At 35.6% G+C, this 25,621-nt stretch overlaps 1 protein-coding gene across 4 annotated transcripts in view; it reads left to right on the top strand.

The window, feature by feature from the left end:
* Positions 1-25,621, top strand: part of SLC41A2 (solute carrier family 41 member 2) — a 106,488-nt gene that overhangs the window by 18,732 nt on the left and 62,135 nt on the right. For all 4 annotated transcript variants that reach the window (XM_016127050.2, XM_016127049.2, XM_036237384.1 and 1 more), the window contains exons 2-3: positions 3,634-4,345; positions 17,627-17,734. In XM_016127050.2, coding sequence (XP_015982536.1) covers positions 3,791-4,345; positions 17,627-17,734 — 663 coding nt within the window. In that variant the 5' untranslated portion in view covers positions 3,634-3,790. The remainder of the gene's footprint in view (positions 1-3,633; positions 4,346-17,626; positions 17,735-25,621) is intronic.

The raw sequence follows: 25,621 nt of genomic DNA, 5'->3' as shown, positions 1-25,621 counted from the left end.
ACACTTTCTTTTTTGGCTATGTCGGTACTGAATTAATAAAACCTAGTAAGTAGCTAAAGAGTGACCTATAAGTATCTCCACTAGCATCCTTTAGCTTAAGTACCTCAAAGCCAGGAGAAACTTTGACTAGTTTTATTAACTTATTTTAAAAATTTTTACTTCTACTCATTCATGGATGAGTAACAATTTAGTATAACATATGAAATAAATTTTTACTTATTTTTATTTCTGTATGTATACATTACTCATTTTAAATCAACCACAGAATACTTTGATTGTAATCCCATTCAACAAGAAGAGCTTGTAAGTGATTTCTTTAAAGGAAGACAGTTTAAGAGGTCTTTAATGGAGGTAATAGACCTCATCAGTAAGCAAGCATTAGAATAACTGATGATCATTCAATAACTAAATGAAATGAAGGATAAAATAAAAACAAACACTTTTTCCTCTGTGCACGGTGGTGACCTGTGGTCCATGGCATGCGCTTGCAGCAAGATAATTTCTGCTACCAAATTCTATTATTAAAAAATAGCTATTAGGACAGAAACACCACTCAGACTAGTGTAAGCAATGAAGAGCAGGGTGGAGTGGGCCTTAAATAAATAAAATAAAAGTTCTGATTATGTCGTGAGGTCTCTCTCCTCTTGGCCTAGCTTTGATTCTCTCTTTCGGTGAATCTTCTCATGCTGATGGGTTTTCCTCCAGGCAGTAGTGGTGGTGGTCTGGTAGAGGGAACCTTTCAAGGAGGAAGACATAGTGACCGCTCCAAAATTGCATTATTCCAAAGGGAAGTGACTAAACTCCCCCAGAGGCCTTCCACTGTAAAGTAGCCTTGTAAGTCATTCATTCCTTGTTAAATCAACTCTTTCTTGCATTAGCCTTTACCACAAATTATTTCATTTATTTATTTGCTCGTGCGATTATTTTTTCTCCACATTAGAATCAGGAATGGTGCCTAGTTCATTAATTGTGTAATCTAGTCAGGAAATAAGTAAGTCAACAAATATATCACATTTCAAGGAAGGGCTCAGGTCCTTCTCGAGCCACCTGTGATTATGTGATCTGGAAGTAATTGATAGATCTACCAGAACCTCATGGAATAGGGGAAGGATGGTTTCACACAGGAAATGGGGATGCCATCAGCTAAAAAACTGGGGTAAGATGTTGAGCATACAGCAACAAAGGTATGTGTCCCTGTGTGTTATGTTCTCTAAGCCCGGTTTAATATTTTACCCAGCTGCACAGTCTGCTGTGTAAGATCATGCATATTCTGCAGTGCATGAAGGCGCTTGGGTGCGGGGATAGAGTGGGGCTGAAATCCAGCCCACGGCTCCACTCACCAGCCTGCCTGTTTCTGGGAGGCACTCTTTTTTAAAATTTACACAAAGGCTCTGCATGAGCTCTGAGCATGGTGGTCCTGGTTGACTGTCTGTGTCTCCATTTAACCTTCTGGGTCGTTATGTCAAAGTAAGAATACTAGGAGCAAAAGTATGAGCTGGATGTGTCTTCTGCATCTGGATGCTGATGGCCAGCTGCTCGGTGTAGCCATGTCCTGCAAATATTCTAAGAGAGATGCCGGGAAATTCCTCTCCCATTTTTCTATTTAGTTAGTTGGTCAAGTTTCTAAACTTCAGGGTGACCAAATGAATGATGATACAGATAATGTCATCCTTTTTTTTTTTTTTTTCTGGTTTATCTACATTTCTCTGCATTTCCGTTTTGATCAACCTGATGATTCTACTTTAAGAGGAGGAAGAAATTGCCTATATTCATCATTTTTCCTTCAGTGGAATCTACTTTTCTGAAAGCTCAATCTCGTTTAGGTTTGCTTTGTATTTTGTTTGATTAGAGATGTCTTCGAGGCAGTGAAACGCTCACTGTAAAAAACGAATGGGTCAAAGGAACAGAAACTCAGTCTGACTCATTTCAGGTTGCTGGGCATCTCATCTGTTCCAGACATGTAGCTGACCCTCTCACTGTGTGGAAGGTTCTCAGGCTGCTATTCTAGCCTCTTCTCTCTTTCTGGGACTGCTTAGTTTATTCTCTGCTTCACTGCGGACATTGGTTCCATTCATCCAATTTTTTTTTAAACACTGCCTTTTTTTATACCAATCAGTCTGCAGGTGGCAAAAAATGGCAACTAGTATTTAATCGACTCATTGGATTCTCAGTTCAAGTCCATAGGAAGTCTGCGTTGGAATCACTTGGGGAGCTTAAAAAAAGATTTATATTTATAAGCTTTGAGTTTGGCTCAAATAAACTTTTATAAATGTTCAAAAAGATAAAAAGAGTTATAGGCCTCAAACATGGATATTCTGAGTCAATAGGTCTGGAGTCCTAGACTCTATATTTTAAAAATGTTCCCCAGTAAGAATTCCCAGACCCCTCCACCACCACAAGAGAGAAAGTGAGTGATGACATTGATGAACCACACCCTACCTCCCGCTTGTTCCCTACATAGATTCTTCTCTTTTGCTCTTTGCCACTCCTTAAGTATTGATCTTCTTATCCAAGGAGAAGGGTATTCTAAGGCTTTGAAAACAAAAAGCAGCGGTAATGGCAGCAGTACTTCTTAGCCTAGCTCGGTGGGTGGGCAGTCCATTTAGGCAGTGGGGCCATCTATTATCAGAAACAGTGCCAATTTCTTGATCTTCGATGCTCTTAGAAGTATGAGACAGGCTTTGGTCTTCCTGAGAAACACCTGAAGCCTTTAAATCTATTGCGACAGCTTTGGAAGCATCTGTACAAATAGGCTCTCTACCTGGGCTGGTGGGGTATTACCTTCAGTGCCCATCACCCTCAAACTAGCTATAGTATAAATGTGTCTGTCTCTTAGTTCAAAGGTGACCAGCCAATCAGGGGCTTAACTCTGGAATTGTGAGTCAGAGCCGACTTTGAGAAGGATATTAAGTGATAAGTACATTACAAGCTTTCTTTTGGTTGGCTTGCAAAATAGAGGATTAAGTGAGTATTTGTAATTGCTTTTCATTTTTGTTATTTCCTAGATAATGGAGGGATTACAGTTGTAAATCAATTATAATGAAATTTTTATATGTCAGAACTATAAATATGACTCCAACCTAATTTCATATTATACATAAATGCACTGAACAGTATTCAGGATGTTCACCAAATGTTTTTATGACAAACGTTTTCATTGTCTCTTCATAATTTAATAACAAAATGTATGTGAAGATGTAACTAAGGTAACATGGTTTATTATTTAATATGCTTAAAACATAATGTCATATCCCTTTTATCAGGTATTGATACATGTAAAGGGTTGTAGCAATTTTATTCTGAGACCTTTCTATAGTAATGGAAGCCATCATTTTAATAAATTTGTCCAATATAGAACTTCAGGGACAGTTCAAGACTTTACATAGGAATTAATTACATAAAGTATGCAAAGATAAAATCTTTTAACCAAGATTGAGCACAGATAATAGCTCTGTATATTGCTGTGTACAAAGCAGTTTTATACTTCAAAGCAGTTATTTGTTAAGCCCACAAAGTGTGGCGTTGGCAGTTTAGGATTGGTTTAAGAACATATGTGTTTTTAACTATGAAAATCTTAAGTATCGAGATAGTTAATCTGATTTTTAAAGATTGTTTTATTTTTTTATTTTTCAGTTCCAATCCCAGTGTGGAACTTCTAAACATCTTTTATTAGTGGACACTGCAAAATGAAGTCAGCATCTTTAAACCAGCGTTCGTGTGGTTCTGATTCATGTGCTCCGGTTCATGAAGCTTGAGATCTAAGGAGTCCAGGGTCTTCTGCGATGACAATATGACTAATAGTAAAGGAAGATCTGTTACTAATAAAACAAGTGGTGGTCCTAGGAGCGGAGGAGGTTTTGTAGACTGGACTTTAAGCTTAAACACAGTTCAATCCGATAAGTTTTTAAACTTATTGTTGAGTATGGTTCCAGTAATTTACCAGAAAAACCAGGAAGACAGGCACAAAAAAGCCAACGGCATCTGGCAAGATGGACTATCAGCTGCAGCACAGACTTTCAGTACTAGATCTGAGCAACACTTGGAGTATCACAGTTTCTCAGAGCCGTCCTTCCACGGCAATAGCGGGCACGCCCCGTCAGGCTGTAGCCAAAGGTATGACGACTATGCCAACTACAATTACTGTGATGGAAGGGAGACTTCAGAAACCACTGCCATGTTACAGGATGAAGATGTATCTAGTGATGGGGATGAAGATGCCGCTGTGGAGGCAAGCCACAAATTGCCGAAGGAATCCAGCGGTGTCATGGCACTGCAAATACTTGTGCCGTTTTTGCTAGCCGGTTTTGGAACGGTTTCAGCTGGCATGGTTTTGGATGTAGTCCAGGTAGGTTTTCATCTTGAACTTCATCGCCTTTGTTGTTTAAAATGCTTTACGTAGGTTACTAATCTCAGATATTTACTTTAGATTTAATTTGGCTGTTAGTAAAATGAATTGATGCTGACTCTGATGTAGAGAATCTGCTGTTTCTAGGTGTTTTTCGTTCGTTTTCCTATAGAAGTTCTAAGAGAATAGTCTCATAGAACTATTCTTTTCATAGAAAAGTATTACAATAGCAAAGTAACCCCCCAAATGGGTAAATTAGTTACATGAAAAACATAATAGATGTTATATTTAAATAGTTGTTTATTTTTTAAATAAAAGTTTATACATGTTAAAATGAGTTTGAACAATACATAGTGTAAATAAAAGGCAAAAAGCCTTCTCTGTTCTTCCTCTTCAAACCAAAATGCTCTTTCCCTTCACAGATATTTAAATTTAGTACATGTCAAAGGGTACCATCATTAAGAGTTTGTTGTGTATACTTACCGGCTTTTTTCTGTGCTTACATATATACATATGTGTAGTTATTTTCAAAAATAAAAATTGATGGTATATATATTTTTATGCAACTTATATTTATTGCTTAGTAATACATCTTGGACATCTTTCCAAATTAGTAACAAAGATATTCTGCACTTAATATTGAGTGCTAGGTAATTCATTGTACGTATATATGAAAATTTACTTATTCATTCTCCCATGCTGGTGCTATAATAAATATCCTTATAAATATATATTTATACACTTTTACTAATATTTTCATAGGATAGATTTTAAAAATGGATTGCTTGGTATTATTGATTTTTATCTCTTAAGGTAAGTATAGTTACACAATTACCTATTATACAATTATCTTTCTAAAGTAGTAAATTGTTAAAATGTGGGATTCTGTTGGTATCAGTTTTTATTCATCAATCAGAGAAAGATCGGCTCTGGGAGTGTTAGGTAGATTATCTTGTAATGTCCTCTTGTCTTTCTGTTCTTTACTCCTTAAAAGAAATCTCAAGTCATTTGTGACTCTAATGTACTTTTCGACAGGTTAACATTTTTATCTAAATGGAAAATGTGCATAGTAAGAAACTTAATTTTTCCACCATCAAATGGTAAAAAAAGTATGAAAAGAACTGTGTTAAGGAGTACATTGAATTTTTGAATAAACTGTAATATTAAAGGGGGATCAAATCTTCCTGTTCACTTGAAATATAATTTTCAAGTTATTATGATAGTATAACAGTTGCCAAAATTAATAAGTGGTTTTGGTTGACATTTTTAAAAAAATTATTTAGAAGAAACATTCAACCTTTAGCTATAGAATGATAACATCTGTAGGAATAATATGTTAGCATATAAATTGTTAGGAAGAATATTTACATAGCTCATTATGTACATTCCTCTGGTGTAATAATGACTTATTTCTTGATACTATTTGAGAGACCAGCACATATATAATTGGAAAAAGTTCTGTTTATGATTTTATGAAATTTAATACTTCTAGCCTTAAGGACTTTATAATGTTAAACTTTAGTGTTAAAAACCATAAAAACAACATGTTTTGAAAGATTTAATGTGAATGTGCTTTTAAAAATGTTTAAATTTTGAAATGTATCACATGCAGAGTGTAAAAACCAAAAATGTACAGTTCAGTGAGTTTTCATGACACAAATAACCTTGTACCTTTCAACCAGGTCAAGAAGTAGAATTTCACCAGTACTTCATTAGGCTACTTTGTGCTCCCTTCCAACTGCTACCCTCTCCCCCATCACCAAAGATAACCTGATTTTATGATATGTCTCTGTAAGTGTGCTTCATTAAACACTACCATTGGTTTTACTTAATTTTTTAAAAAACATTATACAGGGAAGTGTAGAGTATATATTCCTTTGAGTGTGGATTTTTTGCTCAACATTATGTAAGTTTTATGCAACTGTAGTTCATTTATTTTCGTTGCAGTATTGTAATACAATGTATGAATATGTACAATTTATCCATTCTACTATTGGTGGACATTGAGGTGAATGGTATTTCTGTACTCTTGGTGCATATATGCATGCATTTCTGTTGGTATATATGTAGAAATGGAATTTCTGGGCCTGAAGATATATATCTATATCTATATCTATCTATCTATCTATCTATCTATCTATCTATCTATCTATCTATCTATCTATCTATTTAAATTTAATATATGCGAATGGTTTTCCAAAGTGGTTGTACCAAATTACAGACTAATTACCAGTGTATAAGAGGTCCCAGTGCTCTCTTTTCTTATTTATAGTAGCTCTTGGCAGTCTTTAATTTTATAAATAAATTCTGGCATATGTAGGGTGAGATCTTATTGTGGTTTTAATAGGGGTTTCCCTGATGACTAATGATGTTTGCTGACCATTAGGATGTTACTCATAAGTTTCTTTGCTCATTTTTCCTTTTGACTTGTTTGTCTTCTTATTGATTTGTAGGACTTATTTGTATATTCTGGATATAAGCCCTTTAGTTATAGATATGTATTACAAATATCTTTTATCCTCTGTGGATTGCCTTTTCACTGTCTCAGTGGTGTGTTTTGATGAATAGAAGTTCTTAATTTTGATACAGTCTCATTTTTTCTGTGTTTCCATGGTATGTGCTTTTTGTCTCCTATTTAAGAAATCTTTCCATACTCTTTGGTAATTAAAATTTTTTTAAATTAACTTCTCGAGCTTTTGCTATTTTTGCTTTTTATATTTAGATCATTCCCTCCTTGGAACGATTTTTGTATAGAGTTATGTTTTTCTCTTTTATATGGATTTCCGTTGCGTCTGCTCTGTTACATAGTGCTCATGTATGTGGAAGTCTGTTTCTGAGCTCTCTGTTCTGTTCCTTTAGTGTATTTACATGTCTTGGCATGAACACCACACTATTTTAATTATCTAGTTTATAGGTCTTGTTATCTAGTAGAGACTGTTCTCTCCTTGTTCTTTTTGCTCAAGAGTGTTTTGGTGATTCTTTCCCCTTGATTCTTTTCCCTTAGCATTTCCATGTATGTTTTAGTACAAAAGCTTGTCAATTTTCACAAAAATGGGACGTGGTTCTATAGTATAATGGTTAGCACGTCTGCTTTACACACAGAAGGTCCTGGGTTCATGCCCCAGTGGAGATATAGTCCATGGTCTATGGCCGTGCCACCCTGAACAAGCCCAATGTCTGATCTGGGAAGCTAAGCAGGGTCGTGCCTGGTTAGTACTAGGATGGGAGACCACCTAGCAAGACCAGGTGTGCTGTAGGCTTTAAAAGAAAATGTTCACAAAACTATTGCTGCAGTTGTGATTCGGTCTGCATTGGATCTAGAGATAATTAGGGGGAGAATTGACTCTTTACAAAGTTAAGTCTTTCAATACCTAAACGTGGAATAGCCTTCCATTTATTTAGGTCATCTTTAATTCCTCTCATTGATATTTTATAGTTTCTGAACAAAGTTCTTTTATGTTTTTTTTTGTTAGATTCATTTATAGTTATTTGATACTATAGTAAGTGATACAGTTCTTTTAAAAATTTTTATGTTTGTCACAGGTCTATATAGAGAGTGTGTGTGTTGATCATGTATCTAGCAACTTGTTAAAATCACTTATTAATGTTAATAATTTACCTGTACATTCTTTTGGAATTCTTTGTTATAACCATATTATCTATGAATGACAGTTTTTCTTTTGAAACCTTACACATATTTATTTATTTATTTATTTATTGCCGTTCTTACTGGCTAGGGCTTCCAAAGCAGTCTACGTAGAAGTGGTGAGAGCAAGCAATCTTGTCTTGTTCCAGAACTCAAAGAGTAAGCTTTCAACAGTTCATCATGAAGTATAAGTTTTGGTGTGGAGTTTTGTAATATTCTTTATCAGATTAAGGAAGGTTTTATTTTTTAGTCCGTGAAGGTTTATTTTTTAAAGAATAATGACTACATGTTGAATCTTATCAAATTTTTTTTGTATTTATTCTGCAATAAGATTATATGATTTTTCTCCTTTATTTGTTGCTGTGTTGAATTATTTCGTTTACACCAACCTTATGTTTCTGGGATAAATATGACCTGGTCATGATTTATTGTCCATTTTGTAAAATTCTGATTAAGTTTGTTAATATGTTGTTTAGAACTTTTGCATTTATATTCATATATAAGATTAGCTTATAATTGTCCTCATAATGTCATTGGCAGATTTCATATTACGGTAGTGTTCGTCTCATAAATGAATTTGAAAGTGTTCTCTTTTTTTCCCCTCCTGTTTTTGTTAAGTTTTACGTAACTCTCTCATTTCTTCCTTGAATATTTGGTATAATTTCCCGATGAAGGTGTCTGGGCCTGCACTGTTCTTCGTGGGAATGTTTATAATTACAGTTTGAGGTTCTTTAAAAGTCATAGGACTAATCTAATTTTCTCTATCTTTTTGTGTTTTGGTAACTATTTATTTATTTTTTATTTTTAACCATTACATCTCTAGCAGCGTATCTATCAGTGTATTGAATTCAGTGCTCCATAAATATTTGTTAAATAAATGTTGAGCAGTTGTCATTTATGATGATTTGTTATAGGCCAGACACTGTACTAAGCCCTTTACATACATCATCTTATTTTAATCTTTACAAGAAAACTGTAGAGAAGTTATTGTGTTTGTTTCATGAGACAGAACATTTTATGTTATTAAGTGATAGAGCTGGGGCTTGTGTCTTGGTCTAACTTGAATGTCCATCTTAACCACTATACAGTATATAACTTTAATGCATGTTGAAAGCATTTGTAATCTTCTAAGGGCTCCACACCTCTAAAGGGATAGAGTTCAGGGACAGCTTTAAACAACCAAAAAAGGTAAAGTTTGTCTTTGTTGCTATCTTATTCTGCTTGGACTGCTGTAACAGAATTCCACAGCCTGGGTGCTTTAAACAACAGACATTTATTCTCACAGTTCTGGAAGCTGGGAAGTCCAAGATCAAGGTGGCAGCCTATTCATTTCCTAGTGAGAGCTCTCTTTCTGGCTTGCAGATAGCTGCCTTCTTCCTACGTCCACACATAGTAGAGGGGAAAAGCTCTGATGCCTTTTACTCTTCTTAGAGGGGCACCAGCCTATAGGATTAGGGCTCTCCCCTTATGACCTCAGTTAACCTTTATCACCTCCTCACAGGCCCTAAATTCAAATACAGTCACATTGGAGGTTAGGACTTCAACATATAACTTACTGATTGGAACACAATTCAGTCCATAGCAGGTTCTGTTTTCTGTGCTTCCTCAGCTGGATCATCAAGTTCAGAATAAGGTATTAAATAACCATTAGTGTTTAAGGTAGTGCCGTAATAATATGAGCTAAATGGCAGATTAGGGTAGATCGCTTGGCCATTATCTTCCTTCCGTTTAACGGGAGATCTAATCCCTGTTTTATGTAACACCTGGTCTAGTCCTGCCTTCCTGTTTTCTACTTATGTTCTTAATTACCAATTATTCTGGAGTTGTCAGTTGATGTTCGCTGAGAAAATTTGCCAAAATTATATGTTTTGCGTTGAAGTAATAATCTAAAGATTGAGTTTTATAGATATTTCCTCACTTTACCAGTGAGGAAATTGATTGAGGCTCAGAGAGCTCACCAGGCTAGCTAATATAGGGTGGGAATTCAAATTTAGAATTTTTACTTCAAGGTCTATGCCTTTTTGTAGTAGGGGGAAATATAAATGCATAGATGTAACTATAGTATATAGCTGAATATTTATGCATCTTTAGAGGTAAAAAGTGAGTGCTATAGGAACTCCGTAGAGGTATCAAAAAGACCTATAGGGACATCGAATGGCAGCTTTTACATTTTCAAGTTTACATAAAAGAGTAAGCTTTTGGCCCAACCTAAACTACCTTGTGTCCTTGTGCTTTATAATATCCTTTTATGTGCTGTGGGCCCCAGACTAAAGAATTTAGTAAATGCAAATAAAGCACTATTTACAGTACCTGGGAGATAAATGTTCAATAAATGGTGTAATGTTAACAAGTATCATTTATTGAATGTTCTTTGTCAGTAAATAGCATGAGGTACCTCATTTGCTGTTGATGAGATCTCTGAGATAGGCCATGTTATTTCTATTTTATACATGAAGCTCGGAGATTAAATGATTTGCTTAAGATCACACAACTGACAAGCGGCTGAATTAAACTAAGTTTGCGGACTCCCAAATTCATGTTTTTAACTACCGTACTATCCCCTTCTTTATAGAGAACATATCTTCGGATCACCTTCTATTAATCAGAACTCTTCTAAGAAATTGAAGTCCATATAACCAGTTAATTTAGGCAGATAATAATAATAATAATAATAATAATAATAATAATAATAGTCTTTTGTAACTGGGAAGGACAGGTATGTAGCCTACCTCAGATATTACAAGATCAGGGATTTAATTTAATGACTACTTTCTCTCTATCCATCTTTTCCTTCAACTTCCTTTTTGTTGCCTTCATTCTTTCCTAATGCATATAGATGCTGACAGTTGCGGGGTCAGATCCTTTTAGTTCGTTTTACAAAGGGAAAGGATGAGCTATTCTTTGTCTTCTATTTGGGAAATTCTAGGGAAGAACTGTGCAGTGGGCTTGTCTGGTTACATGCTTGCCCCTGGGACCAATCAATGTGACTAGGGAGACATAGTAATATAATTAGCCCAACTTGAGTTACAGTTCTCTCCCTGGAGGCAGATGGGTCCTCAGATCAGCAATTTCACCAGAACCACAAAAAAAAAAGAGGAATTTAACTGCTTCTCAAAAGAGAGGGAGTGATATTGTCACAAGGGAAATGGAGACGGCAAGGTGTGCAGAAGTGCAGAAGAGGCAAGAACAGCACCTAGAGAGCAGCGACTGCTCACATACAGGTCTAGGTACCTCCACTGTTTTCTTCGTATCCAAACCAGTGGTCCCTAATGTGGGCTCCCTGAACCAACAGCGTCAGCATCCTCTGGGAACTTACTAGATGCACAAATTCTCAGGCTCCATCCTAGCTTGTCTGAACCAAAAACCATTGGTGGGGGCCAGTAATCTGTTTTTACAAGCATTCCTGGTGGTTTTGATGTGGACTGAAGTTTGAGAACTACTAATCTAAACTAATTCAAGTTCTATTCCTCCTAGCAAGTGGCGTTGGCTGGGGAAGATAGGCCACATAGTCTTTGGTCCCACTGAAGTAGGGTCTAGTGCAAAAAACTAGCCAAATGCATTACGCAGAGCAGATATTCAGTCATTCGTTGTTAAATGAATGAATGAAATAAAGTGAACTCTACCTCTGTTATAAAGATGCCTGAATTTTGATAAAATTTGATTGTCAAAATTGGAAACATCCTTAGAAATCACCTAATCCAAGCTCTGGGCCTTTTCTTCCCTCACTAAAAATGAGCAAGGGGGTTCAAATGATTTGCCCAAGAATATACAGCTGGTAAATGGCAGAGCCCTGTCTTGTGGATAAGTCCTATTTTCTGTATAATATGCTGTATGCATTATCTCAGATTGCCCATGGACTTAATCTATTATGAGAGTCTGTAGAATGAGGTTTGTGTTAGTCACCCATTCATCTAAGAGAAATATAAGTAAACAGAACTAATACCATTGGAACTTCCAGTAATTTCTAGGCAAATTTGTACTTATCATTAGAATATTATTGAAAGCTGATGTCTGCAAAACTCTGAGATTCTGTTGTATTTTAGGAAGACTCTCCTGTTAATGCAGTGTATGTATTTCAAAATTCAGATGGCCCGATGCAGTACCTGGGTTATATTTCTAACCCTAGAATTCCAAGTAGGGCTGTTTTTCTGATGTAGAAAGTAGATGGTCAGAGAGGAAAGGGGTGCTTTTGTGAAGTTTTGTGAAGATATATTGGTGTTTTAAAACTGCAAAGAGAAGGTACGAGGGACGTATTAACGTTAGGCTAATTAAAAAAATATATTTATTTAAGTTTCAAGTATACAGTACGTTGGTTAGACATCTATAATGTTCATAAGACGATCCCCCCAATTCCTCCCTCCCTCCCTCGGCCCCCCGCTTAGCCATCATATTAATGCGAACCGCATTCCCTCTTCCATGCTCCTGATGCCCAACTATCAGCTACTAATTTGTACTTCAACATTAGGCTAATTTTTGACACCAGTTTCTTAATTCACAAATCTAGGACGGCATCACTATGTTTGTCCCTCCGTGTAAAGTATAGGTGTAGTTTCAGATTTTATAATAAATATAAATTACTTTTTTATTGTAACTATAATGCTAGGAAGGAGCCAGCATTCCCTCTGATATGATGGTTATGGTTTTTATTTAATAAATAATACATGGACTTCTACTTCCAGGAAGCTACAGTGGATGTACTTTTTCCTATCCTTCTCAGTAAGCACACACACAAAAAAACCCTGGAAACTTTATATAAAATAAACATAAGAAGACTCTGAAAGGTGCAAAGAAGAAAGCAGGCTGGCTAGGCCCCTTAAGACTAAATAACAAAACAATAGTGAGTTCCCTGGGCTTACTTTTGCATCCTGTATACCAGATTTGGTGCTAAAGAAGCCAGCAACCTAGAAATGTCCATAGGTGTAGATAAAACAAACCAACAAAATCAAAACGAAACCAACAAGCAACAATAATAACAAGAGCCTACTCTCTGTATGTAGGAAAGGGGCAACCTAACAAGATGGAATACTTTTAGACAATAACTATTCTACCTCAAGAGTCCGGAATGAACAACATAGTTGAACCTGGAGGGCATTTTGTGCAGTGAAATATGCCAGATAGAGAAAGACAAATATTACGTGCTACCACTTATATGTGGAATCTTAAAAAAAAGTCAAACTCAGAAACAGAGAGTAGAACAGTAGTTGCTAGGGACGGGTGTGGGGGAAATGGGGAGAGGCTGGTAAAAGGGTACAGGCCTTCACCTATAAAAAGAATAAATTCTGAAGATATAATGTATAGCACGTTGGCTACAGCTGATAATATGGTATCGTATATTTGATATTTGATACTTGATAGTAGTAGATCTTAAGCATTCTCACATAAAAAGGTGACTATGAGGTGATGGATATGTTAATTAACTTGATGGTGGGAATCCTTTCACAGTGTATGTATATATCAAATATGGTTTTACACTTTAAATGTATTACAATTTTATTTGTCAATTATGCCTCAATAAAGCTTGGGGGGAAAAGCTATAGGGACATGTCCCAGTACTTCATCCAGGGTGGTACCAGAGAAGGGCAAGTAGAGCAACAGGATTTTTAATCCTGTCAGCTGCTAATGAGAGGCCCTAATAGAACTGAAAGAGAAATTGAAAAGTCCACATTTATAGTTAGAGACTTCAACACTTTATCAGTAATTGATAGAACAGCTAGATAGGAAATCAGCAAGGATGTAGAAATACCGAATAACATTATTAACTAAAAGATCTAATTGACGTTTATAGAATACTCCACCCCAAAACAGCAGAATTGAAGTGAGGTTTATTCCAGGGAAACAAGTTTAGTTCAGTGTTTGAAAAATCAATGTTATTCATCATATTAATAGGCTAAGGAAGAAAACCACATGATCATATCAACTGACACAGAAAAAGCATTTGATAAGCTCTCCTTGATCCTTTACCAAGATAGACCATATTCTGGGCCATCAAATCAACCTCAGTGAATCTAACTTACTGAAATCATTCCAAGTTTTTTCTGTGACAACAATGTAAGTAACTAGAGATCATAACAGAAAAATAACAGGAAAATTTCCAAACACTTGGAAACAAAACAACATACTTTTAGATAATCTGTGGGTAAAAGAAGTTGTCTCAGGACAAATTAAAAAAAACATTGAACTGAATGAAAATGAAGATATTAAAATTTGTGAGTCACAGGTAAACCAGTACAGATAATGGAAATTTATAGAACTAAATGCATACGTTTGAATAAGGAGAAATCACAAATCGATAATCTAAGTTCTTGTCTCAAACTTAGAAAAAGCTGAACAAAATAAACCCAAATCAAGCAGTAGAAAGGAAGTAATAAAAATAAAAGCAAAACTCAATGAAATTGAAAGCAGGAAAACAATAGAGAAAATCAATAACAAATAGCTGGTTCATTGAAAAGATTAATAAAACTGACAATTTATAGCAAACTGGTAATGAAGAAAAAAGAGAAGATGTAAATTACCAATTTCCAAAAGAAACAGAAGTACTACAAAATCTCTACATGCATAAATTTTGCAACTTAAAGTTGTATAAAAATACAACCACCACAATTCACCCAAAATCAAATGAATAATTTGAATAGCTCTATTCCTTTAAGGAAATTGAATTAATAATTTTAAAAACTTCCAAAAGAAATATTTAGACACGTAGTTTCACCTGAAAATTCTACCAAATGTTTAAAGCAGAATTAGCACACAAGCTCTTCTGGAAAGTGGAAAGGAGCACTGCCCAATTCATTTTAAGAAGCTAGTCTTACCCAGACACCAAAATTAAAGACAGTACAACTAAAAAAAAAACAAACAAAACAAAACAAAAAAAAAAACAAAGATGCAGACCAATATCTCTCTTGAACAGAGACAGAAAAATCCTTAACAAAACACTGACAAATAGAATTCAGCAATATATAAAACAGATTATACATTGTGAGCAATTAAGGTTTATTCCAGAGATGCAAGTCCGGTTCAATATTTGAAAATCAATGTAATTTACCATAATAACAGGCTAAAGAAGAAAATAACATGATATCAACTGATGCAGAAAAAGTTTTTGACAAAATGCAATACCCGTTCATGATGAAAACTCTCAGATAAATAGGAATAGAGCAGAACTTCCTCGACACTATATGTAATGGTGAAATACTGGATGCTTTTCCCTTCATTTCACGTACAAGGCAAGGATGTCGGCACCCATACCTTTATTTAAGATAATGTAATAAGGCAAGAAAGGTAAATAAAAAGAATACAAATCAGAAAGGAAGAAATCAAACTATCTCTATTTGCAGATTATGTGTCTTCTTAGAAAATCCCAAGGAATCTACAAAAAAAAAAAAAAAAAAAAACCCCTCCTAGGACTGATAAAGGAGTCCACTGAGGTTGCAGGATACACAGTATACACAAAAATAAATTCTATTTCTATACACTAGTAACGAACATGTGGACATTGAAATTAAAGATACAATAACATTTCCTAAAAAAAAATTCAGATGTGACTCTAATAAAACATGTACAAGATTTGTATGCTGAAAGCTATAGAACACCGATTAAAGTAAGAAAAATATATCTAAATAAATGGAGAAAATATTAATGTCTTGGAAGACTCAACATAATAAAGATATCAGTTTTCCACATATTGATATATGGGTTTAACAGAACTTTCTAAATCTCAGCAAGATTTTTTTGTACATATAAATAATATTATAAGATCTATATGCAAAGGGAAAGAGAACAGCCTTATAATTTTGAAAAAGCGGGAGGGATAAATCTACTTGATTTCTAGCTTATTAAAATGGCTACAGTAGTCAAGACTGTATATTATTGGCAGAGGGGAGACACAGATCAGCGCAACGGAACAGATAACCCAAAGATAAACTCATACATACACAGCCAATTAAGTTTTGACATGTGCAAAAGGAATTCATTGTAGAAAAAACAGCTCTTTCAGCAAATGGTGCTGGAGCGATTAGACATCCACAGGCAAAAAAAAATAAACCTTAACCTGTCTCACAGTAATTCTCATGAGAGGATTTGATTTGAATTAAATTCGAAATGGCCGGAAGTAACCCCAAGGAGTACATCCCAACAAATCTAAAATGTGACGGCATGTGACCGATAGAGATATCTGGGTATGATTCTGGTGTTTCAAAAATTAACTTATATAGGTAAGTGTCTTAAAATTACGACCTAGTAAAATATATACTTAAATTATGTCTGACCTGATAAACATAATACATATGTCATAGGTTTGTTGTAAAGATTAAATGTATAAGCCTAAAGAACAGTGCCTGGCACATAACGAGAAATCAATGAATGTTGAATATTATTAATATTTATTATTATCTGTTATTCATCATCATCCCCATCATCACCATGACTACCATCATCATCTCTATAGGATGCATATCCCACTAGCATAGCAGAATTCTTAACTCATTGTGGCATATGGACAAAAAAAAACAAACATGTTTCATTTTGACAAATTGAAGATCTGGGATGCTGCTGGACGCCTGGTGCTTTTTTAGCCCCATCTTTTAGTGGCTTGATCCTGGATGGATTCCCTTGCAAACCCTTTGAACCAGGAGCAACCACTAGGGAAACTTTGGGGACAAATTGATTTTTCTTTCATTTATCTGATGGATTTAAATTTTGCTTTTCTCACCTGTCTTTGTACTAACAATGACTTTGTCCTTGATTATTTTTTTTGGCATAAATTAACATGCTTAGTCCATAAAGTTTCTTACTGGTATAATCACCTTTTAATAGCATTTGTAAAATAGCACTTTTCATTATTAAGTCATTTATATGGCTTTTCGGTTCATAAAGTACTTTAATAGTTGTTATTTTCATTATCATGGTATTTCCCCAAGGTCTAGACAGGGGCGATAGTATCTTAATTTCACGGATGAAGAAATTGAGATCATACAGAAAAGGAAGAAATAGACTCATCAAGGATCATGCAGCTATGTTATAAAAGATCCATGCCTAGAATCACAAATTTTCTAATTTCCAATTTAGTGCTTTTCTTTTTATGATCCTGTGCTCTGTAATCTTTTGCCTCACAACCTAAAATTGGGACCAGAACATGGATGACTCAGAATTCCTGAGGTCAAATCTAGGTCCCATCTTTTGACCTTGAGAAAATCATTTAACTTCTGAATCTTTATTTCTTCATTTGTGAAATTAGATAATGATATTACTATAATTTTTCTGTGGGGTTGTGGTAATTAGCGTTGGGACCAGGATTCAGACCCCCTCTATCTGGTTCTTGAGTCTGTGCTCTTAACCACTAATTACACTGATTCTTGCCATAAAAGGCTAAAGTGAACTCTAAGTGTCAAGCTAGATATATTTGGGGATGTAGTGACTGTCTCAACTGTCACTCTCAGCCCTAAGTGGATTTTCTAAAGTAACTCAAGGCTTTGGAGCCCTGGAGATGGTGTTAAGCTAAAAGTTAAGTGATTAAATGGCCTGTGTCATTCAAAATGTAAATGCAACATTAGAAAAGAGGCCGAGACTTTTTAGAAATGTCTTTATTCTAAAATATTTTTTAAAGTGTGTCAGAAAATTCTATTTTTTTTTTTTTCTTACAGCACTGGGAGGTGTTCAAAAAAGTAACTGAAGTTTTCATTTTAGTTCCCGCACTACTTGGTCTCAAAGGGAACTTGGAAATGACGTTGGCGTCTCGATTATCCACTGCAGTAAGTTTTTGCCTACCTTGAAGTATGTATATTACATATGCTGTTTCTATTAAGGAGAGCTTGTGTCAGGAAGAATTTTTTTCTTCTGTTTATCTGATAAATTTCTGGACCTCAGGGCTATGCTAAGTAGTTACACCTGATAAGATACCCTGTGAGTTCCCTGGGTTATCTAATCTGAGAATTATAGGCCCTCCTGTATCCTGTGAATTATAGGCCCCTCTTTTATTCCAGGGCATCTGGCGATTATCATCATTAATTAAGACATGGGACAAGTCAGATATTGAGATTCTTTATGATTCAGTGGTTGGTATTTAAACTTTGTGATGATAGAAGTAATACATGCTTATTATAAAAGCTGAAGGAAAGGGGGAAAGTATAAAGAAGAAAATTTAAAACTACTTCAAATTCTTTATCTACACATAATCACTATTAATATTTTGGTATAGATTGTTCTCTACTTGGATGGATAGCTATAATTATACATAATTAGGTATATCATAATGTAGATATATATGTTCTAAAAAAGAACTGGAATCATATATATTTTATAATTCGTGATATCTACTTGAAGATCAGTATATCATGATCATCTTTCCATGTCAATAAATGTAGACATATGCCATTATTTTATTGACTATGTAGTTTTTTGGTATAAAATTCTACCACAGTTTACTCTACCACCCATTTTTGGATATATAGGCTCTTTCTAGTGTTTTTCTATTATAAACAATGTAATGAATATTCTTATATATACAGTTTTGTGTTTTCATTTCTTTTGGGATTGTGATTCTAGGATTGTGATTACCATTTGGAAAAAAATGCATACTTTTAAGGCTTTAGTTACATATTGCTGAATAGTCATCCAGAAAGGTTAAACATTTTGAAAATATCTCCACCAGCAGAGTTCTGAGTTATTTTTAGAAGCCCCAAAAGACATTGTTTTCTCACTATTACATTCTTTGGGTTTTCATCATCGTGGGACCAAGTATGGTTAAATCATGTAACTAGTCAGGTTCACTCTGATGAGCCATCTCCCCATTGAATGTTAGCCAAAAATTAACTAAGGGTATTACTGATTACAGTGCTTGTAATATAAGAAGAATTTTTTTCTATTGCTACTGCAAATGAATCCATCCATGACCTAGGGGAAAAGATTGTGTATCTAAAGGTAACCACTGGGAGGAAGCTGTGTTGTTGATGGAACATTCTCTCCTCCTTCTGCCCTCTCCTCGTTTCCTCCCAGGCAACTGTGAGTTCCCTAAGGTTTCTTGAATAAAGCACATGCTTGGAAAAGAAATGCATTAAATAAAATAAAGCCCTATGGAACTTGTTAAACCCCTTCCTTGTATAGAAAGGTCATATAGACATACTCTGCCCAGTACAATAATGAAATATTAGGTATTAGTGAGCTCTCCTCATGTGCCAAGACTGTGCTCTACAAGGATCTCTTGTAATGAGCCAATGAAATAAGCACTATTATTCCTGTTGTACAGAGAAGGAGCTGAGGCTTAGAACGGTTGAGTAACTTTCCTAAGGACACAGAGCTAGTACATAAGGGAATAAGCTACATTCCAGAACATTCTGTTTTACCTGCAGAGGATAACTGTGTCAGAGTTTATAAAATTAGTAAATACCAGCAGTGACCAAAACTTAATTATCTCCTCCTCTACCTTGTAAGGGTGCTCATCTACATTCTTGGTCTTAGCGCCCGTACACAATATTTTTGGTACTTGACATTTTAAAACGTTTGATAGTCATTATTTAAAAAATTATTATTTATGGGTATAATCCTGTTGCTTATCTCTGTAGTTAACTGGTGACCTAGAGATGATGTTTGGGGATATCAGCTAGTCATTAAGGTGGAGCCAAACCTCATAGAGTAGAATTATTTTGCTAAGTTCACTTTAGTCTAGTCTGTAATTTTGCATGTAATCATTGTAATTATTGAATATTAAAGGGAGTGGAGAATAATAGAAACTAGGCTCCTTGAGCTGGGGCATAAAAGTGTAAGATGATTCTGGAATACCTTGTGGGGCCAGAAAGGAAGGATGTATTTAAAGAAAAAAAAAAATGGAAGATGACAAAAGGATACACAGGTAACTTACTAGATACTAACTATATCTGGTACAATTCGAGCCACAAAATAGTTACAGATAACAACATGTGGCATAAAATAAGAATCCATAGTCTATAAATGATTAATGAGATGGGCAAGGTCTCTGCTGTCATGGAGTTTACATAAATAATTTCAGATATTGGTCAAGACAATGAAGAAAATAAAACAGGTTAATGTGATGAAGGGTGATTCCTGAGAGCTGTTCTATGTTAAGTGGTAAGTTGGAACCTGAATGATAAAGTGAGTTAACCCTATCAAAATCTGGGAAAAGACCATTCCAGGTTATTGTCGTATCTGATCAGTGTAATGATGTCAGTGTAATAATGTCATGTGCAGAAGCATCTGCAGATTCACTTCAACAGGTGGGCCTGGTCAGCGATACAAGTGGTGGCCCATTAATGGAGGCCCATATAACATATGTCTACATAGATTAAAATTATACAACAAACTTACAGATTAAAGGAAATATACCTTTCTACTTTGGCAGATACTGTCCTTTTGAAGATCTGGAAGTCCAAGAATTCTTGGACTTCTTGGGTTCTGCTTTGGAACATGATGTTGTGGAGAGAGCTAGTCCCTGGTCTGAGTCCTGCCCCTCCTCCTTCCCCACCCTTGGCTCTACGTCCTGTACCTTGAAAGACCTCACACATAGCTCAGGCTCCATGTCTAAGCTCCTTCTATACCTCCAGTAAACAGCCACCCCTTGAACTCTCCTTGGGTTGGGCATGCACCATTGGTGGCAGAATCAGCCTTCAGGAGGACTGATTTCAAGATGAGGCCCTGGCATTGGCCTCCAGGCCATTTGGTCAGGAAAGTTTATGGTCCCAGGTATCTGGAGCACGACCTAGAAGAGGATGACACACAGGCTCTGAGTGTGCACATTCCTCGGGCTCTATGTGCTCTTGACCTTGTGAGGTGGGGCATAGCTAAAGGAAGGCCAAAGTGGGGCCCTCTAAGCCATGGGTCTCAGAACCGCGACCCCTCTTAGTTGATTCTCGATTCCCAAATAAAAACTTCTTTTGGCCTAAGAAAAATTACATGACATAGAAGAGATTTTGAAGCTGCCATATGATATATTTCTGTGATATATTAAAACAAGATAAAGGCAAAGGGAATCAAATACGTGGTATTGGAAGATTTAACTTTGGGTGGTGAACACACAACGCAATATACATAAGACGTATCATTGAATCTTATATTTGAAACCTATATAATTTTGTTAACCAGTGTCAACCCAATACATTTAATTAAAAAAATAAAAATAAAACAAGGTGGAAGAGAACTTATGTATTAGAAAGAGTTACTTCAACAAAATAGCCTTAATATTTTACTCTGAAGGTAACAATAATAGGACTTACTAATAACCAGGGGTTGCTTGTGGAGAAAACAGTTTTTTACTGGAATTCTCTTAAATAGCCAGGTAGATGTGTCTTGAAGTGTCCAAGTGTGTCTTAAGTGACATCTTCTATAAAAACTTTATCATTCTGCTCTTGAGAAGATGCTGAAATTGGCATGGATGCAATAAAAGCTGAGATATAGATGGAAATTCTTTTGTGTGTATCTTTGTCTTGGAAGCCAGTTATATGTCTTTATTATGCTTTTAGATCTAAGTTTTAAAAACAAAATTTTCTCAAGTTATCATGTGAAGCAGTAAGTAGGTGTAAAAATATTAAAAATATTAAAATGTTAGGGCAACAATCTTGGATTCCCCCTAAAATATTTACAAAGCATCATCATCAAGCAATGTAATAGGAAATTATTTTAATGAAATTGCATTCTCACTATCAACCAAATCTTTAAACCTAGGAATTAAAGAGAAATCTTTTATCTTACCAAATACAGGAAAGAATGTCTAATAATTTGGTAACACTTTCATTCTCAGCAATATCTAGACTGGCAAAACTAGCCAGCCAAAAACAATCTCAGTTCTCTAATGACTGTGTTTGAAAGTGGGCATCTGTATAGTATTACAAATATGAAGTATCATGACCGCAGTCTCAATCTAGAAGCTCTCAGTGCTAAGAAATGATTTCTAAAAAATTTAGTAATAAAATGGCAACACAATTTTTAAAATTTGAATAAGCTTTACATTTATTCTAGTATCCCAGAAGTTCCTTATATAATGGTGACATTTGGTGTCACTGCTATTGATTTGAACGCTTGGCCATTTGGCATCCAGCTGGAATGTGGGCCTAGTATACCTTTAGCTTTTGTCTTAAAAAAAAGCAGAACAAAAACTGTTCTGTAGTTTTACTGAGGTTTTCAGAGTTAGTGAAGTTTAATCTGCTGTTTTTTTCCCAGGGATCTGCACTTGCATTATGTTTTAAGAACTGGTGGATCACCTAGGTGGCACTCAATTCAAGAGGCTTTTTGGAAAGAGGAGAATAAAGAAGAGGGTCTTGAAAAACAAAGGTGGCCACATTTCAGGGAGAAGAAGGTTTTTAGAATGAGAGTTTAGTTTCATTTTGTTGGAAAATGAACTTTGTTCTGATAAATATAGTTAAGCATACAAGCATTGAAGCAACTTGATAACTTTGCCAGGAAAAACGAAAATTTTGGCTAGCTTACCTCAAAGAAAATATTTCTAAAAGCAACATTCTTGAGCATTATCCAGCATTTGTTTAGATTCAAATCACGCCAGTCCAGTTTGAAATGGGTCATGAGGTAGGGAATCTGGTTAAAAAAGAACAGGCTGCAAGTTAAATTCTGTTTGATATGATCACAGAGTACCATTAAAACTGAATAAAGGTGAATTTAATCTTAATCTTTTTATTTGAACTTTAGTTTTTTCTTGTGGCATCTATATTTTATATTCGATATTTTCTTCAAATGTCTGGTTATATCTATTTGTCTATTCTTATTTAAGAGAGGGGAAGTCCAAAGCTGCTTAGAAGCTCAGCACATGGGAGCATCTAATCAATCATGGTCTTCACTGCAGAGTGATCTAGCTGAGCCTTTCTTCGAGGGGGTAGGGCTGGAGTTGCTACCTTCCATAGGTCAAGAATTGCGTCAGTGCTGCTAGTGGAAGTGTAAATGGGTACGGCCACTATGGAAAACAGTATGGAGATTCCTCAGAAAACTAAGACTAGATCTACCATACAATCCAGCAATCCCTCTACTGGGTATTTACATCAAAGACTTAAAAAATCATATCCATAAAGATAGTTGCACACCGATGTTCATAGCAGCATTATTCACAGCGGCCAGGACATGGATGCAACCAAAGTGCCCTACGATAGATGATTGGCTAAAGAAGCTGTGGTACATACATACAATGGAATATTACTCAGCCATAAGAAGAGATGAAATACTGCCATTTGCAACAATATGGATGGACCTTGAAATAATCATACTAAGTGAAATAAGCCAGACAGAAAAGGTTGAACATCACATGATATCACATATATGTGGGATATAAATCTAAAAGCAATTAAGGAACAGGACAGACAAACAGAGACTCATGGGCATGGACCATAGACTAGTGATTACCAGAGGGTAGAGGGTTGGGGAGGAGCAGAGAGGTAGATGGGGTAAAGGGAGTCAAATATAGGGGGTAGAGGGAGGGTGAAGTGGGTAAAGGGGATCAAATATATAGTAACTGAAGTAAACTGGACTTTGGGTGGTAAATACACAATAGAATATACAGATGTTAAATTATAATGTACACCTGAAAATTATATAATTGTATTAACCAATGTTACCCCGATAAACTTAATAAAAAAAAATTGTGTCAGTGATTATAATATATTTGAGCCATAAACTGAAGGAATTATTCAGTTCTTTAAGCAATTAAAATATCGTACACTAGATGAATATACCATATTACCATAGCTTGTTGTCACGAGTTACGTTTTAAGAACTGGCGAATCACCTAAGTAGAACCCAATTCAAGAGGCTTTTTGGAAAGAGAGGAGAATAAAAAAGAGGTCTCGAAAAACAAAAGTGTCCACATTTAAGGGAGAAGGTTTCACATACCAGTTTGTTTTCATTCATTCATTCATTCATTCATTCATTCATTCATTCATTTTTTGAGACTATTTGAGATAGGGATGGCCCAGGCAGTGCCAAGGGCCAGAGACAGACTGTTGTTGATGTGTTAGATCATTGGTTCTCAAAGTGTGGTCTTCTGATCAGCAGTATCAGCATCTTGTTAGAAATGCAAGTCCCCATCCCCCTCTACAGCTATCGAATCAGAAACTTTGGGCGTGCGGTTCAGCAATCTGCATTTTAACAGGCTCTTCAGACTGTTCTGATATACATTGAAATTTGAGAACCACTGTGTTCGTTGAGCAGCATGGAGGCCAATAGAGCTGGACCAAGTGTTGGGGAGGGGTCCGAGAGGGATAAATCACATGGGCTGAGATTACCTTAGAGCCATTGCAATGACTTTAGCTCTTGTGTGAAATGGGAAACCATCGGAAGGCTTTGAACAGAGGAATGATGTGAACTGATAGATATTTTTAACAGATTATTTTGACTATTGCGTTGAGACAGGGCTTCAAAGGGCCAAGTTCTGAAGTAGGGTGACAAGTTGAGAGTATTGCAGTAATACAGGCCAGATATGACATTGGCTTGGATCGGGGTAGTAGCGGTGTATGTAGCGAGACATAATTGGAGTTCAGAACCCTTTTTCAGAGAGAGACAACTGAATCGGCTGAAGGATTAGCTAAAATTAAAGACTGGGAACAGCCACCTCAAATTTTCTCTGGATTTGAGAGGAGTGAAAATAAACATATTAGTAGGTGGAAAAGTAGTTACTTATGGCATCAAGCTATAGTAACATGCTATATTCATCTAGTTTATGGTATGTTAATTGCGTAGAGAATTGGATCTCGTTTGTTAGATAGAATACCACTATTCTTACAGAAGGCTAGAAGCGTTGTCAGCTGGGTCTCAGTTTTGATACGCTGCCCACTGTTAAAGCAACTCCCCTAACCTTCACCTTCTGTAGACTTTTCACTGATTGTCGTCTCCTTGAAATTTTTATTACCCTCAGCTTTGAGACCCCACACTCTCAGTTTCCCACCTCTGTCATTGCTGCTGCTTAGTTTTTTATTTTATTTTATTTTATTTTCACTCATCCTCTTGATTTGAGGTTTTCTTACGGTTTTAGTACCTTGTTCCTCATGCTCTCTGTCAGTAATTTCATGTAGTCCACCACTGCTTATACATCCTCCAGAGTTGAATTTTCAGTTGTCTGCACCACTCACTACATTTCAAACTAAACTCATGATTTTCTTACTCCAACCATTTCTTATCAGTTTATTAACATTGCCAATCACCTCATTCCTCCCTTCTGTCCAGTTACTGTCTAGACTATCAGTTCCACCCCTGAAATCCCTCTTTCCTTTCTCTTATGCCTCACCTTAATGTGCTGGCCTGTTTTCTCTAAGTGGGACTGCTGTATTTGATTCCTAATTGTATTCACTGGTTCCAGGGAGAAGGCCAAAGAGTGTAATTTTTTAAAAAAACTTAAAACAAGCACTGTTGGAAGCCATCTTTTTTATCTGTGTGCAAAAAAAATAATTATTTTTAAAATTTTACAATTTTCTTGTGTAGTATTGATTTTCACTTATAAAAGTAGAAGTAAAAATCATTATAGCTGTAGAAGGCCAGTCTATGATTACTTTCATCTTTTTGCTCCATTAAAGGATCTTTTCTAATTTTTATTATTGTCTGCAGGAGAATCAGGATAAATGAGCTCGTAAGATTATAAGGAAGACCTTGGGAAAATATAGAGAACTCAAAATATAAGATATCACATACAGCCT

Source organism: Rousettus aegyptiacus, unplaced genomic scaffold (assembly GCF_014176215.1).
Source record: "Rousettus aegyptiacus isolate mRouAeg1 unplaced genomic scaffold, mRouAeg1.p scaffold_m13_p_2, whole genome shotgun sequence".
NCBI classification, from domain to species: domain Eukaryota; kingdom Metazoa; phylum Chordata; class Mammalia; order Chiroptera; family Pteropodidae; genus Rousettus; species Rousettus aegyptiacus.
Note: the sequence above shows the minus strand (reverse complement) of the source record. Positions and strands in the feature narration are given on the sequence as shown.